This window comes from Hyaena hyaena, unplaced genomic scaffold (genome assembly GCF_003009895.1).
Source record: "Hyaena hyaena isolate Hyena2069 unplaced genomic scaffold, ASM300989v1 scaffold_104, whole genome shotgun sequence".
NCBI lineage: Eukaryota > Metazoa > Chordata > Mammalia > Carnivora > Hyaenidae > Hyaena > Hyaena hyaena.
The window spans coordinates 1,942,504-1,970,203 of NW_024080736.1; the positions used below are offsets into that span (position 1 = coordinate 1,942,504).

Here is a 27,700-nt window from a genome sequence, read left to right on the forward strand (position 1 = left end):
GGTGCTTAACCGACTGAGCCACCCAGGTGCCCCCAGAATGTATTTAAACATCTAATTTGATGACTAAAGTTTGTCAATAGAAGACTGTCAGGTTGGCAAGTGTTTGCTATGGAAAGATGTATTACAGTAAACTTTTTCATTAAAGTATAACATTTGGTAGCACAGATACTAAGTAAACAGCTTGATAGATATTTTCTAAGTGAACACACCTGTGTAACCACATCATGTCCCCTTAGCCCACTACCCCCACTCCCACAAAGTATTTGCCATCTTGACTTCTATAACCACCAATTAGGATTGCCTTTTAAAAATAATATCATACAGTATATACTTTGTGATGTCTAATTTATTTTTACCTCAGCAATATATGAGAGTCATCCGAATGTTGCTTGTAATAGTACATTCCTTTTTATTCCAATATAATATTCTATTATATAGAGATACAATGATTAATGATTAACTTATTATTCATTTTCTGTGTTGCTGGGCATTTGAATGGTTTTCCAGTTTGGAATCATTGTGAATAATGCTGCTATGAACATTTTTTACATGGGTTTTTATGTTCATATATGTACATTTCTAGAGGTATAAATCTAGTTATGGATTTCCTAGGCCATTCATTTTATGTAGGGTCATCTTTAATAGGTGCTGCTGGTTTTCCAAACTGTACAAGTTTACTTCATCAGTAGTCTATGAGAGGTCTAGCTCCTCTGCATCCTTGCTGACACTCGGTATCATCAGTATTATTATTCTTTCTTTTTTCCCCTTTATCTTAGCCATTCCGGTGGCAGTGTAGGGATGGATATCTTACTGTGGTTTGAACTTGGAATTCCCTGGGGACTAAAGATGTTGAGCACCTTTTCGTGTATATGAAATACACATATATATAGGGCATTTGGTTATCTTCTTTTGTAAAGTACCTGTCAGTTTCTTTGTTTTCTATTATGTGGTCTCTTTTTCTTTGTGGTGGTTTCATGGCAGAGGGTTAAATCCAGTACCTCTGCTCCATCTGGAAACAGGAATTCCTACAATTGATTTTGTAAGTGTTAACCCAATCTCATATTTCTGGAATAAGTACCACTTGGTCGTGATACATTTCCATTATATATTGTTGTGTCTAGTTCATTAATATTTTGTTTAGGAGTTTGCACTAATGTGTGGGATTGGCTTGTAATTTTCCTTTTCTATTAATGTCCATGTCCAGCTTAGGTGTCCAGATTATGCTGGCCTCATAAAATGAGTTGGGGCAAGTTCCCACTTTTCCTATTGTCTGCGAGAGTTTCTCTGAGTTGGTATTATTTATTCCTTAAATAAAAGGCTTTTTATTTTTTTCACGAAGCCACTTGGTCCTGGATTTTTTTTAATGATTATTATTTTTGATATTTATTTTTGAGAGAAAGAGACAGAGCATGAGTGGGGGAGGGGACTTAGAGAAAGAGGGAAACACAGAATCCGAAACAGTCTCCAGGCTCTGAGCTGTCGGCACAGAGCCTGACATGGAGCTTGAACCCATCAACTCAAGATCATGACCTGAGCCGAAGTCAGATGCTTAACCGACTGAGCCACCCAGGCACACTGGTCCTGGAGTTTTTGTTGTGGGAAAGATTAATTTTAGATTTCTTTGACCAATAGTGAGCTATTCATATTTTGTGTTATTTTATGTCAGATTTAGTAAGTTGCATTTTTCTAGGAATCTACCTGTTTCACCTAAATTTTAAATTTTATTGGCATAATAACATCCTATTTTTTTTTTATGTCTGCAGGGATCTATAGTGATGTTCTCTTTTTTCAGTCCAGAAATTGGTTATCTGTTTTCTTTTTAATCATCTCACAAAACTGTTAACAACTCTTATTAGTCTTCAACAAAAATAACTTTTGACTTTATTGATCCTTCCTTTTTTATTATATGTTTTTTTCTAGTTTATTTCTGAGCCTGTCTTTATTTCCTTTGCATCTTTGTGGGTTTTTTTTTTTTTTTTTTACCGCTCCTGTTTTTTAAAAGCACTTTATTGAAGTATAATTGACATACAAAAAGTTGTACATATTTAATGTATACTTGATGAGTTTGGAGATACACACTCATGAAATCAATGCCATGATCTGATGACATATTCATCACCTGGCTTTTTTACCCTGCAACCACTTTTTTTTTTTTTTTTTTTTTAAAGTTAAATCCAGGACTTTATTTTTTTTTATTTTTTATTTTTTTTACAAATAGTTTATTGTCAAATTAGTTTCCACATAGACCACTTTTTTATTTAAGTTATTATCTTGAGAGAGAGAGAGAGAGCTCACACACGAAAGTGAGAGAGGGGCAGAGAGGGGGAGAGAGAGGATCCCAAGCAGGCTCTGCGCTGTCAGCACAGAGCCCGATGTGAGGCCCAAACTCACAAAACTCAAAAAACTAGAGATCATGACCTGAGCCACCCAGGTGCCCTTTGTTGGTTGCATTAACAAAACAAAACAAAACAACTCCTCAAAAGAGTTATCCTAGTTGAAGTTGATACTTCTACATTAAAAAAAAATATTTATTAGAGAGAGAAGGAGCAGGGGTGTGGGCGAGAGAGAGAGAATGCCAAGCGATGTACAGCCCAACGTGGGGCTTGAACTTACAAACTCTGAGATCATGTCCTGAGCTGAAATCAAGAGTTGGATGCTTAACCTTCTAAGCTACCCAGGTGCCCCTGTCTTTCTCCATTTAGACGAAAATATTTCTCTCCTGGCTCTTTAAGATGGATGCTTTAATGATTTTTAGTTTTTATTTATTTTTTTTCTATTTCTATTTTTATTATGTTTTTCTATTCTGCTCTCAAGGCTAAAAGTTCCCCTTTATGTACTGCTGTAGCTGCATCCCACAAATATTATATTGTCTTTGTCATTCATTCAGTTTAAACTATTTTCTAATTTTCATTATGATACAGTTTTTGTTTTTGTTTTTTTGCCAATTCTAGTTATCTTTTTTTTCCCTGATTTTTAGTTTAACCCACTGTAATCAGAGACATTGTTGAGGCTTGTTTTATGGTTCAGTATTTGGAGTATATATGCGTTTTAGTTGTTAGGTTCAGTATTGGACAATCAGGTCAAGGTGTTTTGTTTTTAGAGAGGGGTGGAGGTGGGAGGAGAGAGAGGGAGAGAGGGAGAGAGAGAGGGAGAGAGAGAGAGAGGGAGGGAGGGAGAGAGAGGGAGGGAGGGAGAGGGAGGGAGGGAGAGAGGGGGAGGGAGGGAGAGAGAGGGGGAGAGAGAGAATCTTAAGCAGGTTCCATGTCTAGCTTAGAGCCCAATGCTGGGCTTACCCCACCACTCTGGGATCATGACCCAAGCTGAGATCAAGAGTTAGACATTCAACTGACTGAGCTACCCAGGTGCCCCTGGGTCAAGGTTTTTAATTGTGTTGTTCAAATCTGTATCCTTCCTATTGTTTTTTTTCCTTCTCTGTAAGATATTTTAAAATGACTTCTAACAATTTACTCTGGAGTTGCCGTTTTCTCATTTACTTTTTGTTCGTTTTGCATTACAGAGTTTGAGGCTGGGTAATTAGGTGCACATCATCTTTGTATTTCTTGCTCAGTTAACTTTCTCTTAGTGAAGTGTCCTTCATCTTTAATAACATTACTAAACTACCATAGCCTGTTTTTGGTTAGTGTTTATATTATGTATCTTTTCTGGAATAGAAAGGTTTTTTGAAATAATCTGAGAATTTAAATTTCTTTAGAAATATATCCAGAATCTCTTTAGAAAAATATGTACTTTAGAATTTCTTTAGAGGTGAATGTATATTGGAGCACCTGGCTGGCTCACTTGGTAAAGTGTGTGATTCTTGGGATTGTGGGTTCAAGCCCTGCGTCGGATATAGCTTAAACATTATTTTAAAGCCTTTAAAAAAAAGAAAAAAAGTAAATGTATAGTATTTCAAGCTGTATTTTGACATAAAGTCTTGTCAGAGAGTACTGTCATTTTTATGTAATATGATTAATGGTGTTATGCAAAAGAAACATTACAAGTTTATGGTTTAAAAATCTGTGGGAGTGAGGACATGAGAAAAACAGGAAGGTTTCATGATTTCATACTGGATATGATCAGTGATGAGAAAGATTTTATGTGGCTAAGATTGAAGATTAAACTGAAAGTGTGGCGGCCATAATTTGGGCAAGGTTGGTAGCCATCACTTAACAAAATTAGTCTCTTAATATACCTATTCCTGAGATTTTTTTTTCTTGTGTGTGTGTTCCAGATGTTTCACTTTAGATCATCAACATGGTTATGTTGCCCAAAACAACCCCATGCAGCAAGTATGCTGTTTAGTATAACTTCTTTATAGTTGACAAAAGGCTCAGTTTCAGAATTACACTTTTTTCCTGGATTTTAGATTAGAAACTTTTTGTACCAGAATGTTGAGTTTTAAATTTGTAAGTGGAGAGGAAGACCTATAACTTTCTAGCATTTTAAACCCAAATCCACTTTGAGTGTTTGTATTCAAACATAATGCACACAGCATTTGTCTTAAGTTCATGGCTCCAGATTTAAGGCCTGAGATTAGGAACAAATGAGTAGTAGATAAAACTGGCTTTATTTCCGTAACTATAATTGTTTGAAAATGTTTCCATGGACCTATTGAAACTCTAACATCTATAAAGTTCAACATTGACCTAATCTATTTCTTAACTTTTTGAGATAATGACATTTTAAAAGATAGGCACTTAGCTTTAGTTCTGCATTTTATTACAAGGGAAATTCAGTGGGTACGAAGCTATGGGACCCAGACGCTGAGCTCATGTAATAGTCACATTTTAGCTTGGTGAGTTGATCGGTAAAGGCTTCTGGAGCTTCTGCAGTTAAATACTCTTTTGTTTCTTATTCTTTTTAATATGTTTGGTTTTAGTTTCTAGTCATAATACATTCTGGTTATTTTACCTCATTTTTTTTCCTTTAAGGGAATTCTTTTAGTACCTTCAAAAGGAAAAGTTACTTTTTTCTCTTTATAGTATTTTGCTTATTAGAATTTTGTTTTTTAGGCTTTGGTGTTAATGTTCAGAAGTTGAAGATCAAGGTCTATTTTTGGTTTGAGGGATGACTACAAAAACTACCTTATTTTTACTCATTTACGTTGTCTTGTCTAATGAAAATAGTATCGTAAATACCAAAACTTAATAATATTTTCCATAGGGCTAGAGCATTTGGACTCTAAGGATTAAAATGTATATGTTGGGGGGTGCCTGGGTGGTTTAGTAGGTTAACTGTCTGACTTTGGCTCAGGTCATGATCTCACGGTTTGTGAATTCAACCCCCCATCAGGCTGTGTGCCAGAAGAGACTTTACAGCTGTGAAAGGAATGGTTAAGTGAAGAATTTGATATTATTTGTGTGAGACTTCTTCTGTTTCAGATATATTCATTTTTCCAACAAGAGTTAGTTGATTGTATTACTCAGTTATTATTGACTCTTTGCAGCTGTCAGATATTAATTAAATTTGCCATTTCCATCCTTCACATAAAATTTTTTTACTATAAAAATTTTCAAACATACACAGAAGTTAAGAGAATAGAACAATGACTGCACCCCCACTACCATATATCTAACACTTAGATTAAAAAAAAAAATTGTCAAGATTTTGTCATATTTGCTTCACCCATGATTTTTTTACTCCTCTTTTCCTCCCCTCTTTTTTTGTTCGAATAAAAAATTGTTTTCCTCTTTGACCCTAGGTGTACATTGCTAGATAAATCCTTCGTTAATTTTACTCATCATTGGTCATTGCATAGTCCCCCTTAATTTATTTATTCAGGTTTTAAATTACTTAATAACAATGAAAATAAATACTTAGGAACCTGTCACTCAAAACAAAAAGCTAAGTCCTGCTTGGAAACTAACGTGCATCTATAATCCTCTCCCCAGTCATCCCCCCTGCCTCCCTCTCCCCTGCCTGAAGTAAACTGTCACTCTGAAACCTGTGTTCACTAACATCTTTTGTTTTTATCAGGGATACACAGTAGAATCAAGACCATTGATACTTGGAGGTCAAAATGATGTGTAACTCACATGCTTTTGCTTCATTGAATTGATTTACATGATTTGCTAAAAACTATTTCTCTTTTAGTAGTTTTAATCTTTATGGCAAGTGTGTTGTATTAACATATTATTTAAACACTTTTTTATATATTCTTTTTTCAAAATGTTTATTTATTTTTGAGAGAGGGAGGGAGGGGCAGAGAGAGGTAGACAGAGAATCCCAAGCAGACTCCACACTGTCAGCGCAGAGCCTGACGTTGGGCTCTAACTCGTTAACCGTGAGATCATGAACTGAGCTGAAATCAGGAGTCAAATGTTTAAATGACTGAGCAACCCAGGCCCCCTAAAACCTTTTTAAAAACATTTATTTACTTTTGGAGAGAGAGAGAGAGAGAGACAGACAGACAGACTGTGCGTAAGCGGGGGAAGGGCAGAGAGGGAGAGAGACCCCCACGTGGACTTCACGCTGAATGCTGAGCCGGGCACAGGGCTCCGTCTCACAGCCGTGAGATCATGACCTGAGCCAAAACTAAGAGGCAGACACTCAACCGACTTAGCCTCCCAGGTGCCCCCTTAAAATATGGTTTTACATCTCTTGAGTCTCTTAGTCTAGAGTACTCTCTCCTTCCCCCAATTTTTTCTTCTTTACGCTGTTGACTTGTTTTTTTTTTTTAATTTTTTTTTAATGTTTTATTTATTTTTAGGAGAGAGAGAGAGACATCGTGAGCAGGGGAGGGTCAGAGAGAGAGGGAGTCACAGGCTGAAACAGGCTCCAGGCTCTGAGCTGGCAGTCAGCACAGAGCCCAACGCGGGGCTCGAACCCACGAACTGCGAGATCATGACCTAAGCGAAAGTCGGACGCTTAACCGACTAAGCCACCCAGGCGCCCCATACGCTGTTGACTTGTTGAAGAATCCTAGTGGAATCCTGCTACGGGATATCCCACATTTGGGATTTGTCTGTTTCCTTCTTAGTGTTCTTTAATTTATTCTAAAAGCTTGATTACATTCATTTTTAACTGTTTCTGGCAAGAATATTCCCTAAGCTGTGTGCTCTGGGTACTTCATATCTTATAGCATCAAAAGGCTCATGACATGATGTCTGTTTGTTTTGCCTTTATAAATGCTGAAATTGATCAGTGAGTTCAGGTAGTGACATGTAAAGTTTCCTGATAACCTTTCATTCATTGATGGTCATTTCAGAAATAGTTATCTATTTGGAGATGGTAATGTGGTGATTTTTATTTATTTTTTCTATATTTTTTTTTAACTGGAATTCTTCTGTGGAGATTTTTCCCTCATTAACTGAGACCATGTGAATACCTTGAAATATAGTTAGAGCAGGACTAAATGCTTAAATTATTTCTCTTTAATTTTAATTTTCAGAGTCAGGAATTGGTGTCCAGTTACCTTCAGTGGTGATTGATGAGTTATGGACTTTTACACAGGGGCGTGGCTTTCTCATTTTAAGTATTTGTATGAACTCCTGGGTCTTTATATATTCAGTTTCTTTCATTTTGTTGTAGTTATTTATTTTGCTTATATTGACCAGCACAGGCCCCTTCACGTTGGCTTTTGAGTCCTTTTTCTATTACCCTGGTAGCCTTAGATAGCATCTCCACTTTTTGGCAGAATAAAATGTGTGAGGCTTACTTTATGTATTTCTTACACCATACCTGGAATTAGTCATTCCTCCAAGAAGCCCTGTTTCCTTGTAGTGGGGAATGACTTAGAGACTGCAGTCTAGACCCAGAGTATTTACTGCTTTGGGCTGTCTTTGCCTCTAGGCCTTTTTGGTGGGTGGTGTTAGCAAAATAAGTATTTTTGAAAAACAAAGACCATCAAGTCATATTGACGTTTCAAATTCAGATTGAGGATTTCATACTTCTTTTTTGTGGGGGTTATTTTTTTGTTTTTGTTTTTTGGGGCTTAAAAATTTTTTTTTTACATTTGTTTATTTTTGAGAGACAGAGTGAGACAGAGTGTGAGCAGGGGAGGGGCAGAGAGAGAAGGAGACACAGAATCTGAAAACAGGCTCCAGGCTCTGAGCCATCAGCACAGAGCCTGACGCAGGGCCTGACTCCACGAACCATGAGATCATGACCTGAGCTGAAGTTGGATGCCCAACTGACTGAGCCACCTAGGTGCCCCTATTTGTTTTTGTTTTTAAACTTGTATCACTTCTCATACACTGAAAGCCTTATTAGTTTTTAACAGAGTAGTAACTTAATTATGTATTTGCTTTATCCTCATACAGATGTCTATTAATAATAATATATTATTAATATTAATATTGTGGTATACATTCATAAAAATGATTTTGCGGGCACCTGCGTGGCTTAGTCAGTTTAAGCATCTGACTCTTGATTTTGGCTCAGGTCATGATCTCATGGTTCATGGGTTCAAGCCCCATGTTGGGCTCTGTGCTGACGGAGGGATTCTCTTTTCCTCTCTTCCATCCCCCCCTCCCCCAACTTATACGGGTGTGTGCACTCTCAAAGAACTTAAAAAGAAAAAGGAAATTATTTTCTATATCATAGCAGTTTTGTAATATCAGTATTACTGCTGACATTAAGACCCCTGAATGACATTTAAGGTTTTTTTGTAGCTCTCTCTTCAACCTTATTCTATATGTCCATTAAGGAAATAGAGTCAAAATACAGTGTTTCAAAGTCACTTAAAAGGTTTTTAATTTTATGGTTATGTCAACAACTTGATATACAATTAGGTTTATTTGTTTCAGTTTTCAGTTTTTAGGGATTGCACTTCTAACTTTAAGTTTTTAAAAATGTGCAACATTTACATGATTTCAAAATCAAACTGTGTAACTGTATATATTCAGAGAATTTTCACTTCCATTCTTTTCCTCTGTAGGTAATCATTTCCTTTCCTCCCCTCATAGGTAGCCATTTTTATTAATTTTTGGTTATTTACCCAATGTTTTTAACATTTTTTAAAGAAAGGTAAAATCTGTCCATAAATTTGTATTTCTCCGCACTTCTTACACAGAAGTTGGCATACTGTAAGCGCTGCTCCACACTTCTTTGTTACATCTAATCATTTCATATGTGGATATAGTGGTTTCCCCAGTCCTGTTGTGGTGTGTGACATTTCAGTGTGTGTATCACCTTGTAGTCAACCAGCACCCCATCGATGGACATTTTGTCTCTGGTCTTTTGCCATTGTAAATAATGCTGGGATGAGTAGTTCTGTAAATAAGTAATTTCATATTTTTGCCAGTGTATTTTGGGATAGATTTCTAGACATGGGATTGGTAGGTTAAGAGTGCATGTAGATATTGTCCGTTCCTTTTTATCCACTTTGCCCCATTTTTGACTTCCACCGTGCTGCGTGGGAGTGCCTGTTAAGCAAACTGCCTCTTTACTTCACTTTATGTTGAGACTTGGAATTTTGCCAGCCTGATAGCTGGGAAGCTCCGTAGAGTTTTGCTTTGCATTTCTTTTAGTTTGGATTAAGTGAGTATTTTTCCATATGTTTAAAGGCCATTTTTATTTCTCTTGTGACACCCATAGATTTTCCCATTTTTCTGTCAGGTGGTTGGAATTTTTCTCAAAAAAAAAAAATGAGGAGCTCAATATACATTAGAGATAGCCTTTGTAATGTACTGCCAACCACTTTTTCACTTAGGGGATTGATGTTAAGCGTGTCTTAGTGGCAAAATGAAATGCAGAGAGAGGGAGGCTCTTAATTTCTGAACTGAAAGACCTAGGCTCTCAGTTCACGGTAGTGTTCATTTTGATCATACTTCTGGATCAGTACTCTTAGTGATAACTACTAAACTGTTCTTAAAGTTTACAGTGACTTAAGCATTACCTTCTGGTTAATTTGGGAGCACAGAATTCAAGCAGAAAATCTTAGAGATAAATCATCCTGTTTAATTCTGTTTCTAATACTATTTGATGACTTTTTGGAAAGTAAGAATATAAATTTCAGATTTGGAGGGATTATCTCAAAACCATTTCTGAGTTCTGTGGGGGTAATTATATGACTTGATTATTATTTCTCAGTCGGGGGCAACTGAAAGATTGTCTGCCTTGTACGAGAGACTAAGATGATAAGAGTCTGAGTTAATAGACTGAAAGACTTAAAAAACAACCCCTAGGGTGTTGCTTATGAATCTCAGACATTACATTCTTCATACATGAGCAGCTCTTCTTTTTAAAATCTAGCTTGGTAACGCAAACCTAAAACAATGAAGTGTCTTTTCTGGCAAAGCAGTTACTTTTCATGTGATTTCTAATTTAAAAATCAGATATTTTATTTTTCTAGAAGAACCTAACAAGACATGTGACAGCAGTAACACTAGTGCTACCACTACCTCCATCCAGCCTAATCTGGAAAACAGTAACAGCAGCAGTGAACTAAATTCTTCCCAGAGTGAATCTGCTAAGGCAGCCGATGAGCCTGAAAATGGAGAAAGAGAGTCTCACACACCTGTCTCTGTTCAAGAAGAGATAGGTAAGAACACACTTCATCCATTAAAGCGAGCTTTTTAATTTTTTTAATTTTTAATTTTTTGAATAAAAGTTTGTTGGGGTGGGAAGACTTAGATTTTCTTTTCCTTTTTTCTTTTTTTTTTTTTTTTTTTTAGCTCAAATGGCACTTGCACTCATTGTTTTTATTTAAAAAAAAAAAATGCAAAAGCACACAGGAAAAAATCTTTTTACTACCCCCTCCCCAAAGGTAACCACTGTCAACAGTTTGGTGTTTAACATTTTCTATCTTTTTCCATGTGGTTACATAATGAATGCGTATTTACAAGAAGGTTTATTTTTATTTTATTTTATTTTATTTTATTTTTTTACATAAATGGAATCATTCTGCATGTATTGTTCTGCATCTTGCTTTTTTTCCATATAGGGGACCTTTTCATGATATAAATTGAATTCATTATTATTTTTTTTTTTAACTGCTGCATGGCACTCCACAGTATGGACAAACAATAATTTATTTACTATTTCTCTGTTAGTGGACATTTAGGCTGTGAACAGTTTCTTTCTTATTACAAATAGTGGTGCTTTTTTAAACATCCTTAGCATATATCTTTGTGTATTTTTGCAAGTATTTCTGGCAGTATAGGAACAGTAAGTGGAATTGCTGGGTCAAATGGTAGGTACATTTTTAAAATAGCGGTGACTGCTGCTTAATTGTACATTAAAAGGGATTTATGCCAGTAATTTACATGCAGAGGTATTTCTTCATACATACGAAGAAGAATTCAACATCATCACCTTTTACATTTTTGCTAATGGTGAAAAGTATTTCATTTAAAAATTTGCATATCGTTGCTTACTAATGAGTTTGAGTTCCTTTTTATGTGTTTGTTGAACTTTCAGTGAATTGCTTAATCCTATCTTTTGTTCATTTTTTCCTATTGAGTTTTGATAGTTTTTCTTAGTGAACTTCAGGAATGCTTTATATATTATGGCTATTATCTTTGATTTTATGTGTATACTTACATAGTTACTGCTTGCTATGAACTCTTCCTGTTACCTTGTTATACAGTTATTTTTACATAGTTACATTTCTTTCTCTCTTTAGGGTTTCTCTGGATTTTGTGTTTTACTAAGGAAAACCCTATCCCAAGCATATACATATGTTTTACAGTAATTTCACATAATACTTCTGTAACTTTGTTTTTAATCCTGCTGTATCATTTTGTGTATGGTATGAGATGGAGATCTGTTTTAATTAGAACTTCTTTCCAGTTGCAAGCTACCAAACCAGCTTAAGTAGCGTAAGTGAAAAGGGAATGTAATTAGCTCATGTAATTGGGAAGTCCAGACCATCATCAGGCATGACTGGACCCCCAGGTATCAAAGCTCTTCTGTCTTCTTCTCCTCTTTCTCTTCCACCTTTTGATCGGCATATGTTTGTGTGTTAATTTCATTCTCTCCTAATGCAGACAGGTTTTTTCCAAGTGGCAGGGAAGATGGCACCAGCGGTTTGTATTCTTATCTTTCCAAGGTCTGTGACCCAAAGGCAAAGCCCCTACTCCTGCTCCAAATCAAAAGTCCTTGAGGAAGGAATTTGAGTGGCCTATCTTGGACACATTGTTCCCACCCCTGTGGCCAGGGCAGGCAAGGTATTATACTTGATGGCTCCAGCAAAAGTGTGTAACTGGAGTGGGGTAGGAATGGTTTTCCAAAGAAAGAGGGATGCTCTTTCTCTACACCCTTCAGTAGCTCAGCACAAACATATTTACTCAAATGCAAAAACGGTTCTGCTGAACACAGTGCAAAGATCACACCCACAACTGAAGAGGTTTTCAAAAACTTCCCAAAATTACATCTGGTAGTTGTAACTTTATCTAGAACTTCTGGGTGTTTTGTATTGTTTTTGATTTGGTCTGGATGTAGCTTCTCTCACACTCACAATCCATGAGCCAAATTATGAATGTAAACTGCCTGTAACATTTGTTATCCTGGTAGTGGTAGGTGTTCTTTGATGAAGTGGGCTGCCCTTGGCAGTGGCTGTAGGTGAGGTGTGAGGAGTACATGCGAGGGGCGCCTGGGGGGCTTCGGCTCACTTCACGATCTCACGGTTCGTGGGCTTGAGCCCTGCGTCGGGCTCTGTGCTGACAGCTAGCTCAGGGCCTGGAGCCCGCTTCAGATTCTGTCTCCCTCTCTGACCCTCCCCGGCTCACGCTGTCTCTCTTTCTCTCTCAGAAATAAATAAAACATTAAAAAAAAGAGAGAGAGAGAGAGAGAAGTGCATGGGAAGATCCCCCTTCTAGCAGTCTGGTTCCTGCTGCTGTTGTCTGGAATGGCGGGCTGGGGATTACTGGAGGTTTAAGTAATCATCTCACCAAGCATGGCAGATTTGGGTTTTTTTCTGGCAGTAGTACTTCCTGGTAGATTGCCTGGGTACCCAGCCCAGCACCTGATACCCAGAAGCTCTCTCAAGGTCTCCGAAGGTAAAGTCCCTCTACTTACCCTGTGGGTCTGCTCTTCAGACCAAATTCCCTAGCCTTCGGGTGAATAAAGTTTGCCTAGGCTTCTTCCTCCTGCCATTCTTAAACAGTGAGCTCCAGAGGCTGGGTTAAAGCTGCTCTGTACTCTGCCTCCAGGCTGCATGGAAGTGATTCACTCCTTTATAATAGAAGGAATGTGGCCTCTGGGCAGGGGGTGTTGGATAAGCCTTGTTCCCTTTCTCTTACTCCTAGGGATGATTTTTATACCTCCTTTCCCTTATTTGAATTAAATTTAGCAAATGTCAGAGGTGCCTGGCTGGCTTAGTTGAAAGAGCTTATGACTCTTGATCTCAGGGTCAACTCTTTATTTTAATATTAATTTATTTTTGAGAGAGCACAAGCTGGGGAAGCGAAGCAGGCTAACAGCAAGGAGCCTAGTGTGGGGCTCAAACTCATCATGACCTGACCTGAGCCACCCAGGTGCCCCTTGGGGTGGACTCTTGATCTTTGGTTCCTTGAGTTTAGCCCCCGACATGGGGGGTAGAGATTACTTAAATAAATAAATAAATTAAAAAAAAAAAAAAAAACACCTTAGCAAAATGTCAAAGGATGGACTCTCAGGTTCTTAGTTGAAGAGCTTCTCTTAAAAAGCACTGTGCCTTCCCTTTTGCTTTTAGGAAGTCCAGCCTAGATCATATGCTTTCTAAAAAGTCTTTATTTTAGGACTGTATTGATGGTCCCAGGAAATAGCCACTATAGTTGAACATCTTGACATAAACTTCAGCATGGGTAGACTCATGGTCTGAGACCCAAGAGAAAATTGATAACCAACTGCTTTGCTGTCACACATCGAAGGTTTCTGGCTTTCAAGCCTGGGCTGGAAAAATACCCGATACCTCTACCCTATCTTTATTTAGTTAGTGCCATATTTCGGGCTCAAAAATTTTTTAAATATTCTACTAGATTCTTTAGAATTATTGGTTGTGAGTGACAGAAATCTACCAGACTTGCTTAAAATAAAAAGGGAATTTAATCGACTCATGCATCTGGGAAGTCTAGTGGAAGTGCCTGGGAGCCAATAAGGTTATCATGGGTCTTCCTCTTCCTCTCATCCACACCCTCCCCAGTAGCTTATTGTCTCTTACTGTTGAAACTTTTTTCTATGTTGTGGGATAAAAGTAGACAATCTCTAATTTACACTCTTTCTGCTCACTAACCCTTAAAAAGCAAGACCAGGGTGCCTGGCTGCCTCAGTCAGAAGAGCATACAACCTTTGGTCTTGGCGTCGAGATTTTGAGCCCCACGTTAGGTGTAGAGATTATATACATACATACATACATACATACATACATGCTGGGTGTAAAGATTACATACAATAAAATTTTGTTTTATTTTATTTTTAAATTTTTAACGTGTATTTATTTTTGAGACAGAGAGAGACAGAGCATGTGTGGGGAAGGGGAGAGAGAGAGGGAGACAGAGAAATCTGAAATAGGCTCCAGGCTCTGAGCTGTCAGCACAGAGCCCAATGCATAGCTCAAACTCACGGACTGCGATATCATGACCTGAGCTGAAGTCGGTTGCCCAACCTACTGAGCCACCCAGGCGCCCCCAATAAAATAAAAATTAGTGTGCTGAATGGCTTGGGCTACATAACCAGATCTGGTCAGTCACTGTGGCCAGGTAGTGATCTGCTCTCTCTGGCCAACCTGGGTGACATTGTTTACCCGGTATGGCAGGATACTTGTTTTGTAGCTGTAGCCCTGGCTGAATATTATGACTAAAGTAGGGGAAAAGCATATCTCCAAAGGATAAAATTAAGAAATGCTTTCCTGATCTTTATATTTTCCAAAATAGTTTTCCCATTCTAATTATTTTTCTCTACTCAAAATGCCATTTTTATAATATATAGTAAAATTTTTGTTTGGCCTTTCATTTGCCAGTGCCACACAATTCTTAATTTTAAAAAGCTTTATAATTTTTTTAAATGTTTGTTTTTGAGAGAGAGAGACAGAGTGGGAGAAAGGGAGGGGCAGAGAGTGGTAGACACAGAATCTGAAGCCAGGCTCCAGGCTCTATTGCAGAGCCCAACATGGGGCTCAAACTCACAGACCATGAGATCATGACCTGAGCTAAAGTCAGATGCTTAACTGACTGAGCCACCCAGGAGCCCCAAATTTTAAAAAGCTTTAAATTTAAAAGAGAGAGAAATCTTGTTCAGCTATCTGGCCAATGGAAATTGGATAGTGATGCAAAAGTTTTAAGAGTGTAGAGGGGTGCCTGGGGGGTGCCTGGGTGGCTCAGTCAGTTAAACGTCCGACATTGGCTTAGATCATGATCTCACGGTTTGTGGTTTCGAGCCCCGTGTCGGGCTCTGTGCTGACAGCTAGCTCAGAGCCTGGAGCCTACTTCAGATTCTGTCTCCCTCTCTCTCTGACCCTCCCCTGCTCATGCTGCCTCTCTTTCTCTCTCTCAGAAATAGATAAAACATTAAAAAAATTTTTTTTAAATGTAGAGAAATTCTCAGCCAAAGGGAGATTCATAGAAAAGGAGAAATTGTTCCTTGGCGTAACACTCTGTCACTTAAAAAAAATTAAGTTATTATGAAAATGTGAGAGGTCTTTATAATATTAAAAAAACTAATTTAGTTGATTTCCATGTATAATTATTTGTATACACAGATAACTATCTAGATTCCTTAGGTGAAAATTCACTTGGCATTAATGTTTATAAGCTTTGAACTATTATGTATTTAAAGAGAATTTCAGTGGACATCTTTCTGAAATTAATTATACCATTTACTTTTTGTACAGAATCCACATTGATTATATGAGGCAACATTTAATAGTGTACATTTTGAGTTATGTTTATAAATTTGTAGCAGCCGTCATGTTTTCTAGTAGATGTGCTTTGAAACAGATAACCTGGCATGTTTGATTTTCTGTAAAATAATAAATGACTCACAGTAAAGTTCTGACATACTTTCTTTTAAGTAAAACCCTTAAGAATTAATATATTTGCTTTGGCTATTCAAGGACTTTTTATTTACTTTCTGGATCTTAGATGTGCATCAGATAGGAGTTTTGGATAAATAAATTGTTATAACTTACTTAGGCTTACTTTTGACTTTTCATTTGATAACAGGTGATTTCAAATCAGAGAAGTCTAATGGAGAAATAAGTGAGTCTCCTGGAGCTGGAAGAGGGGCATCTGGGTCAACTCGAATTATCACCAGATTACGGAATCCAGACAGCAAACTCAGTCAGCTAAAGAGCCAGCAGGTGGCAGCCGCAGCCCACGAAGCAAATAAGTTATTTAAGGAGGGCAAAGAGGTATGTGTTTTCTGCTTAAAACAAAAATCTCTGGAATGTGAAATAATTGTATTTATCATGCCTTAAAAATAGGGATGGGAAGTTTGGAGACCTACTTTTGAATTCTATTTTCTCTATTTCCAAGAACATAGTGGGTAACAAGATTAAAAGTGGTTAGGTTTATCCTATATTACAGTTAAGTATAGCTGTGTACCCAAATTTCAGTTCATGCAGGGAAATGTTATAAATGGGTGGTATACTTTCTTTCTGTATGGTCAGTTTTATTGTATATAATTCTAAAAAGATAGTCTTCTTTTACACATGTGGTAATGAGTACCCTATTTGTGGGCTTTAGTAAAGTTATAGATGATTAAAAAAATTTTTTAACATTTACTTTTTTTGAGAGACAGTATCAGTGGGGGAGGGGCAGTGAGAGAAGGAGGCACAGAATCCGATGCAGGTTCCAGGCTCTGAACTGCCGGCACAGAGCCCAGCGCAGGGCTCAAACTCACAGACCGCAAGATCATGACCTGAGCCAAAGTCGGACGCCCAACAACTGAGCCACCCAGGTGCTCCAAGAGTTACAGATGATTTAATGCTCAGTTCTGGTTATCCTAATTTTAGCTGAACCTGTGCCTAAAGGATGGGACTCTGCTTGCTCCTTGATAGCAGAGTAGAGTGCATAGAACGGCACAGCATCTTAGCTCTGATTATGAACAAATAGATTGATTTAGCTAGGATTTAGTAATTAAAAAACATTTTTTTTACATAATCTCCATACTCAATGTGGGGCTCGAACTCAAAACATCAAGATCAGGAGTCTAACACTCCACCAACTGAGCCAGCCGGGTACCCCAGCTAGGACTTAGTATTTGCCCCCCAGCCAGCCAGGTGGCAGAATAATGGCATAATGTGCCTCCCAGATTTAAGAATTATTTGCAGGGTAGATATGTAAGAATATACAACATTCTTTTCTAAACGCCATAGGAGTTGCTTTAAAGCAGCAACTTTCAAGGTGGTTTTTCATTCTAAGCCTCATTATGACATTTTTCATGGCAACCCAGGACTCATATTCAATAGTTTCCTGAAAAAGTATTTTACCTTGCTGTGTGTGAAGCACTCTGGTTTTTCTCTTTTAGTCCACTACTGAGTATATTATACTTTGTTGTTTATAAAGTTGAATATGATCCACTGTTGATTTCATGGTTCACTAAAGGATTGGGATCAACTGTTTGAAAACATGTTTTAAAGTATCTGTGGGCTCTGATGCTAAAGCTGGGATGATGAAAGAAGCAGAAGAAAAGGTATTTCTAGGAATACGTGCCATGCTTTCTTTCCTTTTCCCCTAACCTGTACATTGTAGGCTGGAACTAATGATTGGTGAATGACGTCAACATTTAGTTTTTTGTCTATATTTGAGATGCATGAAAATACTTAATAATGTCTGACATATAATAGAGATTCTTTTTGTGGGAAGATCTTGGTTGTTTAATTGTAAACAATTAGCTTTAGCTTTTAATCTGGCTTACAGATTTCAGAAGTTCATGGGATACCTGGGTGGCTTAGTCGTTTAAGTGTTTGACTTGATTTTGGCTCAGGTCATGATCTCACAGTTTTGTGAGTTCGAGCCCCATGTTGGGCTCCATGCTGACAGTGTGGAGCCTACTTGGGATTCTGTCTCTCCCCCTCTCTCTCTGCCTCTTCGCTGTTCATAGACTCTGTGTCTCTCTCAAAATAAATAAACTTAACTTTTCAAAAGTTCAGTCATAGTATATACCTTATTTGGAATGATAAACTACAAATTATTGAAAGACAATTGATCAAGTTTACATATTTGATAGGAATAATGAGTCTATTTATCTTCTTGGTCAGGTACTGGTAGTTAATTCTCAAGGAGAAATTTCACGGCTGAGCACCAAAAAGGAAGTGGTCATGAAAGGAAATATCAACAATTATTTTAAGTTGGGTCAAGAAGGGAAGTATCGAGTCTACCACAATCAGTACTCCACCAATTCATTTGCTTTGAATAAGCACCAGCACAGAGAAGATCATGATAAGAGAAGGCATCTTGCACATAAATTCTGCCTGACTCCAGCAGGAGAGTTCAAATGGAATGGTTCTGTCCATGGGTCCAAAGTTCTTACCATATCTACTCTGAGACTGACTATAACCCAACTGGAAAACAATATTCCTTCATCCTTTCTTCATCCAAACTGGGCTTCACACAGGTAAAGGAAACTAAGGTTCATTTATTGCTGTGAATATACTAAATATTTACGAAATGCTTTTTGCAGGTGCTCACTTTAAACTTGTTACCAGTAAATTGAATGAAGTCAGTTTAGTCAGCAAAACCCTGAGGACATGAGAGAGGAGAGTGTACTTCCAAGTTATCGAAGCAACAGTTAGCATTTAGAAGATTTCCAAAACAAAGTCTTTATCCCTGGAGTCAAGTGACGGCAAGACAAAGTTCTAGAACATTATAGAACATTTAAGGAGTTTAAAGACTAACTGACCTCTGGGATTCCTTCTAGTGTTCAAACTCTGACTCTCTGAGTTAGGAACTTCCTGTAGCAGTGTATTTATACTTGCTTAGCCTAGAAAAATATGCTCTGTGAGGTAGAGTTATGAATTACAGCACTTGTGCTTTTGATTGAAGACCAGCAAGTGAAAGAATTATTTGCCTTCTTTTGACATACAGGGCGAATTGGATCAAAGCAGTTCAGATGTGCAGCAAACCCAGAGAGTTTGCATTGGCTTTAGCCATTTTGGAGTGTGCGGTTAAGCCTGTTGTGATGCTGCCAATATGGCGAGAATCTTTAGGACACACCAGGTAAGTGAGTTCTGAGCCGTGTAGACGGTGGACCACGCTCCCTTTTGGAATATTAGTCTATCAATAAGGGAAGTTCATGTATTTAAAAGGCCGTATTACATGTTAAATTTAACTCTTCTTGGCCTCATTTTCCCTTCTATGAGATATGTAACGTGAGTAAATATTTCTTCTTTGTGGTAGAGGACTGGATGAAGATCGAAAGAGATTTGGTATGTGAAAATTGAAAATACTTCAAGTAGAAAGCATTTTTATTGAATAGAAAGAGTATTCACATTTAAGATTCTAGAATGTTTCAGGTACTGTGCTAGGCATGTGATTTACCTGGAGTTGAATGTCCAGAGATCGATCATCTCCTGGGCGAACCCAGAGCTCTGTGACTTCAGCAGATACTTAAAAAAATGGATTAGGACTTGAATCTGCTTTTTAGCTCTAATGGGTTTAACTTTAATTAGTCTTTAAAAAGTTATTATTAGGAAAGTAATAAGAAATGGTAAAAAATGTAAATTACTACTCAAAGTGAAAAGTAAGAATCCTTTTACTTTCTCTGTCCCTCTACAGAATCCATTCCAAAGGTATAACACTGTTTTTTTTTTTATATGAATATATTTTGTATTGCTTTCCACATCTGTGTTTTATAACGAAAAGTTTTATTGTTTTCCAAGAAAAATCTTTTAAGAAAAGTTGTTTCCACCTGCTAAATTTTCATCTGCTAAAGCTTGCTTTCATGATTTTTTTTGTGGGGGTGGGGGTTCTTCACATAAAGTTTATGGATACTTCTTTTCTCTACTTTTCCCCTCTTATTTTGTATGTAATTGTTGCTACCAATAGAGGCTTTGACAAATGGAATGGACTTAATTCTCCCTAGAGTTAAAAAAAAGAGAGTTGAGTTCAGATGCTACAGATGCTGCTCCCTGGGAGAGGAGAGCTGAATGGGTGGCATACCTTTATTCCACTTCTTTTTAAAATTTTATTTATTTTCTTTCAAATTTTTATTGAAAATCTAGTTAGTTAACACCTTTATTCTACTTCCTGTTGATCTCTTTTATTACGGTAGAACAAGGAGAGAGCCCAAGGCAAGGGTGAAGCAATACTCTTGAGTCTCTGTTGCACCTTCTTCCAGTTGCCTCCAGATAGGACCAGAACACTCCTGCCCAGCTGTTGTCTGTCCATCATCCGGAAGCTGATGGTGGTGGACCGGGCAGCCATGTTTCTGGTGACAGAGAATAGCACTTTGAGAACTAGAGCTCAGCTAAATGGTGCTAAATAAACTCCAGTACTCAAATGTAACTTACAGGGGCCAAATCCTATCTCTTATAAACTCATTTCTAAATTTTAAACATTTTAATGGAAGATGGAATTCAGCTTTTTTTTAAAGTCAAGGTTGTTGTTTTTTCCCGGGTTTGTCACTTTGACTAGTCTTCTAAACATGTTACTTAAAGTTATAAAAGTATATCATGAATTTTATTTGTATTAGCATGACACATCTGGTAATATATATGAAATAACTTTTTTTAAATGTTTGTTTATTTTTGACAAAGACGGAGTGTGAGTGGGGGAGGGGCAGAGAGAGAGGGAGACAACCGGATCTGAAGCAGGCTCCAGGCTCCAGGCTCCGAGCTGTCAGTACAGAGCCCAACATGGGGATTGAACTCAGTGAGCTGTGAGATCATGACCTGAGCTGAAGTCGGATGCTTAACTGACTGAGCCACTCAACCACCCCAGAAAGAATTCTTTTTAATTTTTTTTTAATGTTTATTTTTGAGAGAGAGAGGGAGGGACAGAGTGCAAGTGGAGAAGGGGCAAAGAGAGAACGAGACACAGAATCCAAGTCAGGCTCCAGGCTCTGAGCTGTCAGTACAGAGCCTAATGCAGGACTTGAATTCACAGACTGCGAGATCATGACCTGAGCTGAAGTTGGACACTTAACTGACTGAGCCATCGAGGCACCCCTAGAATACTCTGAGTTTTTAAAAAAATTAGACACTGAGATTCAGAAAAATTAGAAATTAGTAATAAGACTTTCACTTTTCTCAGTACTCTCCTCAAAAACTTTCAGGTGACAAACCTCTAAGATTTGCCCCTAAAGGACAGTCTGGAAATTCAACCAGGTATTTTATTCTTAAAATGGTTGTTTATTGTGATAGTCAATAATAAAGCTTTGAGAGCCTTCTAAATATCTTAACAGTTACAGCACATTGAAAAAATAATGATAAGTTATGATTTGTTTTTGAAAATTAAAAGGTTTTTGTTGGAAAAACAATATTAGATATGAAAGCATACCTACATAAATGGAAATATAGGAATACTCCATCTTAACAATATTAACTTTCCTCATGTTACTAACATAAATTAATTTTGATAGCATTAATAATTATCATTGGGCTCTCTGCAGAATTTGAGAAGATGATTAAGAAATTTATATTGAGGTGTGGGGTGCCTGGGTGGCTCAGACAGTTAAGTGTCCAACTCTTGATTTTAGCTCGTCATGATCTCATAGTTCATGAGTTTGAGCCCCACATCGGGCTCTGTCCTGAGAGCTGCTGAGACTGCTTGGGATTCTCTGTCTCCCTCTCTGCCTGCCCCTCTCCTCTCATGTACTGTCTCTTTCAAAATAAATAAACTTAAAAAAATTTTTTAAAGAAACATTTATATGGAAAAGTGCAGTAATAGGGTAAATTTGAATGACAGGGTGGAAAGCTTGTCCTGTCAGTCAACAAAACTTACTTGGTAGCTGTAAGAATACTGTGGTGTAGATACAAAGATAAATAGACTAGTGGTGCAGAGTTAACAATCCAGAAAGAGACTAGCCCATATATGGAAATATAATAGATAGTAACATTAAAAAGGATGAATTCTTCAGTAACAGGTGTGATGAGGAAATTTGAGTTATCTCCATAGTGGAAAATTGGATCTTATTCTTTGTATGATACACATCCCATATCTTTATAGTCACCTCCAGGTGGAGCAAATCCTAAATGGCAAAAAGCAAAACTGCAAAAAGAAAATGTAAAAGATTATCTTAATGATTTTGGAATGAAGAAAGTTCCCTCCTTCTCTCCCTTTCTGGCTCCTCTACTTCCTTCTCTTCTTCCTTCCTTCCCACTTCCCTTTTTCCTTTGCCTCTTTCCTATATTCTTTCCTTTTCCCTTTCTCCCTTCCTGCCTTCCATGTTTCATCCTTTTCTCTTACTCTTGATTGCTTTCTTTCCTTCCTGATTCATTATGTCCCAGAACATACCTACGTGTGGGATTATTTCTTCCATTTATAAGCTGGTATCAATCAGATAAGAATAAGTGTACCCTTATGTGTCTGTGTATTTGCAGTTACAAATGACATTCTTTAAGTTTTTTCTTTATGTGTTTTGAAAGAGAGAGACAGTGCAAGTGGGGAAGGGGCAGAGAGAGAGGGAGAGAGATTCCCAGCAGGCTCCATGCTACCAGTGCAGAGTCCAACACAGGGCTTGACCTGAAGAAACCATGAGATCATGACCTGAGCCGAAACCAAGAGTCAGATGCTTAACCGACTGAGCCACACAGGCACTCTTAGAGATAACTGTAATTTTTAAGTGTTACTCCCTTACATTATGTAGTTTTATCACATATGTATAGATCAGTGAATGGTGGATTGTTTTCTGTTGTTTGAGATTTGTAATAATATATCATTCTAAAAAACTAAGCCATAGAAAGGTTAAAGGTATTTTTATTTTTTTATTGTACTATAATCAAAAGAGGGTTAGTCTTCACAATATATTCAAGAACTTCTACAGTTCAGAAAGAAAAAAAACAAACTATTTAATAGGAAAAAAGGCCAAAAATACAAACATAATTCACAGAAGAGGAGGCACAAATAGCCAAAAAAATGAAAACCTATTTTATCTTTCCTGGTGAGATAAGGTAAATGCACATGAAAACTAGGGTCTATTATTTCATACCCTTCAGGTTGTTAAAATTTTAAAGAATATTGATAAATACGTGACATAATAGGAAGAGAATTCTGATACTCTGCTGATAAAAGAGCCAGTAGTTTGCTGGTTACTGCAACCATTTCAGAGAATAATTTGGAAAAAACAAAGTTGAAAATGCAATTCCGCTCCTAATTAAGTACCTTGAGAGATCTTACATGTGTGTATGAGAAAACTATAGGAAGATGTTTCTTATACTATTTTATGATGGTGAAATTCGTTAATAGTTCCTGAATGGGATAAAGAGGCACATTCAAGTTATGGTGCGAGTCTATAACGGGCTCTTTTACGGCAGTGAGGCCAGAGCAGGTGGTAACAGGACTGGCTGTCATGCACGTACAAGAGAGTGAAAACACTTCTTTTCCTTTAAAAAAAAAAATGTAGTATGATCAATTTATGTAAAGTTTAAAAGCAGGTATTCTGATATCATGTTAAAATATTATTTGAGGATAGAGATTTGAGGTAAAAATTTATAGAAATGTAAGAGTTATATGCTTGAAACTTAAGAAATACACTTTTAAATAAATAACAAATAATCAAAGAAAAGTCGTAATGGAAACCAGTCAACATTTTGAATTGAATGTTCATGAGACTACTACATACACTAAAATTTGTAGGCTGCCACTAAAGAGTACCTAGTGTGCACTCAGTGTGTAGCCTTCAGTGTGTACATTAGAAAGGAAAACTTGCAAATTAGTTAGCTAGGCATGTGTCTACAGAAGTCACCTCAAAGAAGGGAAATATTAAGAACTACTGACTATTAAATATTTGATGAAATAGAAAACATATCTTAGAGATCCCATTATAATCAACAAACCTCTCATGAGATTATCAGGAAAGAAAAAAAGCAAAGGGAAACACAAGTAACTAACTTCAATAATAGAAAAGAGGATATACCAGTCAGTATTTCTGATTTCACTTTTTCTGGCTCTAGGGATTTTAAACCCTCAGAGGGTCCATTAACATCATATTCAGGCCTCCTACATCCATAGAAGAAGGACCCACTGGGCTTCTAGTTTTGGGTAGAAGGATTGGGCAAGAGGGTCCCCCTCCCCTATCTCATTAATTCTTGGTTTAAAAAAAATCTTAAATAGGGGCACCTGGAGGCTTAGTCAGTTAAGTGTTCGACTGTGGCTCAGGTCATAATCTCATGGTTTGTGAGTTCAAGCCCCATGTCGAATTTTCGATCTGTGCTTGACAGCTCAGAGCCTGGAGCGTGCTTCAGATTCTGTGTCTTCCCCTCTCTCTGTCTCTTGAATAAATTAAAAAAATTTTTTTAATTAAAAAGCAATCTTGAGGGGCGCCTGGGTGGCTCAGTCAGTTGAGCATCTGACTTCAGCTCAGGTCATGATCTCACCGTTCGTGGGTTGGAGCCCCGCATTGGGCCCTGTGCTGACAGCTCGGAGCCTGGAGCCTGCTTGGGATTCTGTGTCTCCCTCTCTCTCTGACACTCCTCTGCTCATGCTCTGTCTTTCTTAAAAATAAACAAATATTGTTAAAATTAAAAAAAAAAAATCTTGAATAGAAATAGAGGAAAAGTCTTTTTTCCCTCTATAAAGATATATTTCAAACCAAACCATCATGCTTTGTGGTAATACTTTCTTGACTTTTTCCCATTAACATTCGGGGAGAATAAAACCAAAATCCCCACTATCACTGCTTGCTCTCTCGCGCTCTCTCTCTCTCTTTTTCTTTTGCTCGCGCGCTCTCTCTCTCTCTCTTTTTTTTAAGTTTATTTTGAGACAGAAAGAGGCTGTGGGGGAGGAGCAGAGAAAGAGGGGGAGAGAGAGAATCCCAAGCAGGCTTGGTGCTATCAGTGTGGAAATTTGTGTGGGGCTCAATCCCACGAACTGTGAGATCATGACCTGAGCCAAAATTAAGAGTCAGACGCTTAACTGACTCAGTACCCAGGTGCCCCTCTTCTTAACTTTTCTTAAAGAAAGTATTAACTGATAGAGTTTGTCAAAAGAAAGTATACATATATGTGTGTGTATATGTGTATGTATGTACATGTTGGCAGATAGTCATAATTATTATATGCAGTTGACCTAATTAGATACTTAGAAACCCCAAGAAAATTGAGTTGGGGTGGCTGCCATATTGAACAATACATTTTATGTAACAGTAACCATGTAGAAAATACCATAGGAGTTCCGAGTTAAAATAACAAATTGCATAAACACATTTAATTTTGTTCCCTGCCTACCTCCACAGAAACTATGGCAAAGGATTTTTTTTTTTTTAAAGCATAAACCCACAGAGAAAAGAGGAACAACAGAGAATAAAGCACCAGTAAGACCATGGAAGCAATAATACAGGTAGACAGATGATAACCTGCCAAAGAGGGCCATATCCTGAGTCAGTGGGGAGAGCTGAGAATTTTCATAAGTTATACCATAGAATAATCAAAAGGCACAGAAGCAGGAAGTCCAGAGCAGCGCGCTTTGGATCCGTACCTGCTTACAGCGCTGCCGGATGACCCTGAGTGTGGTGAGCCTAGGTCTTCCAGGCCTTACCCATGCCCTTACTCACGGATCTCACCAGAAGAGGCTCTTGTAAACTGTGACCCAGAGACAGGTTTATTTTTTCCCGGGAACCTTCTTTTAATAGTAACAGTATTGCTCTTTTGCTTACGCAGCTAGTTTTATTCTTGCTACTGAGTTTTCAAAAGCCAAACTTTATACTGTTTGGCATATACACATGGGTGGCAAAACTATAAAGAAAAACAAGGGGATAATAACCCAAAAGTCAAGATAATGACTGCCTGGGACTGGGGACACACTAGCTTCGGATGTATTTGGTTATTGATAAAGTTCTCTTTCTTAACCTGGTTACGTTTTATATAGTTTTTAAATTATAGTAAAAGATCCCCATAACAACCAAAAACTCAAACAACTAGGAATAAATTTAGCAAGAAATATTTAGGACCATGTAAAGAAATCATTAAAACTTTACTAAAGATAGAAAGGATACTCAGTAAACAAAAAGATAAAGATATATGTTTAGATATGTATGTTATATTTTCTAAAACCATGCATTATGTTAATTATGTTAATCTACCAAAGTTTTCCCTCCCTGGGGGGCAGACAAACTTGATCAAAATGATATTAATATATCATTCCAGGAAAATGAATTGGAAGAAAAGGGAAGTAGGTATTGCAAAGAAAGGAATAGATATTGGAACTTTTTTTTTAATGTTTACTATTTTGAGAGAGAGAACATGGTGGTAGGGGAGGGGGACAGAGATTGAAATTGAGAGAGAGAGAGATGAGAATCCCAAGCAGGCTTCATGCTCAGTGCAAAGCTCAACTTAGAGCTTGACCTCAGGACCATGAGATAATGACTTGAGCCGAAATCAAGAGTTGGACACTTACCCGATTGAGCTGCTAAGGTGCCTGAATATTAGAACATTTTTGAAGCTAAAATAAAAAATAAGATTTTAGGGTAGTGGAGTAGAACACAGAATCTAGAAATAGACCTAAACACATATGAGCATCTAGCAATGATAGCATGTCAGAGAAGGAAGGAGGACCTAGAAAATATCAGCTAGCTCCCTGCCTCAGCAAAAACATTCAGATAAATGGAGATTTTTTAAAAAAAAAACAATAACCAAAAAGCTTTAGTAAGAAACCATGGATTAATTTATGTTTTTGTTGTGATACTTTCTTTTTAAACAGATATAAAACCCAGATGCCATAGAGGAAAAAAAGTGGATATGTGTATTTAAAATTCTGAGTGGAAAAATAATAATGTAATCAAACTCAAAAGACAGATGACAAACTGAGGAAAAATATTTGCACTACAAATGGAAAGTTACCTTAATTGACAAAGATCTTTTATAAGTGAGAAGGACTAATAGCCCAGTACAGACAAGACAAAGGATTTGAACAGGCATTTTGCAGAAAAATAAATATGAAAGGCCAGTAGACATTAAAAGAATGTTTACTTCTCTTGCAATTAAAGAACTGTAAATCAAAACAGTGGGATATCATTTCTTATCTTTCAATTGGGCTGATCATTTAGAAGTTTGTTACTAACTTGAGTGAAGGTATGGAAAAGCATTTGTAGCTGATAGCAGCGTGAAGTGTACAGTTCTGAAGAACAATGTAGCTTTACTTGCCAGCATGTTAAGTGCAAGGACCGTTGGATTTAGCTCTCCCACCACTGGGGACCACGGGGGCCATTCTCCAAGTTTACAGGAAAGACATAAAGTGTTGTTTATTATGGCTTTGTGTGCAGTAGCAAAACAAGCACAACATGACCCTGGAGATTAGGAGTGGGATTGAAGCTTGGTCCGTACTCCTGGTCAGGCTCTCAGTCCAACCATGGGGGTACGGGAGAGGCACCTGTCACCCCCTTGGAGTGCGACTCCCCTGTGGAGCGGCAGCTAGAGGCTTCACACTGCCAGCCTCATGGGGCTTCTTCCTTCCTGGGGCCCCGGGCTGCCAGCAGTAGCCCAGATTTCTGCCCAGCCAGATGGACTTGAACTCCTTCAGAGCTCACCGTTGTTGCTGCCAAAACCTAGGGATTGTTTGGTGGCAGTGAGAGCAGTAGAATTCAGTCGAGTAGGTTACATCTCAGATTAGCTGCAGTACCGCCTCACTGGCCTGGCGTCCTCTACAGAATGGAGCTTTTGTATTTGGTGATGAAAGTGGACCTG

The 27,700-nt window shown here is 37.7% G+C and overlaps 1 protein-coding gene across 11 annotated transcripts in view; it reads left to right on the forward strand.

Moving 5' to 3' along the window:
• The window catches only part of BPTF (bromodomain PHD finger transcription factor), a 137,216-nt gene that overhangs the window by 50,449 nt on the left and 59,067 nt on the right, over positions 1-27,700 (forward strand). For 9 of the 11 annotated variants that reach the window (XM_039235984.1, XM_039235980.1, XM_039235983.1 and 6 more), the window contains 4 exons: positions 10,295-10,483; positions 16,083-16,270; positions 18,122-18,477; positions 18,948-19,079. In XM_039235984.1, coding sequence (XP_039091915.1) covers positions 10,295-10,483; positions 16,083-16,270; positions 18,122-18,477; positions 18,948-19,079 — 865 coding nt within the window. The remainder of the gene's footprint in view (positions 1-10,294; positions 10,484-16,082; positions 16,271-18,121; positions 18,478-18,947; positions 19,080-27,700) is intronic. The other 2 variants (XM_039235982.1, XM_039235986.1) reach the window with 1 other exon arrangement.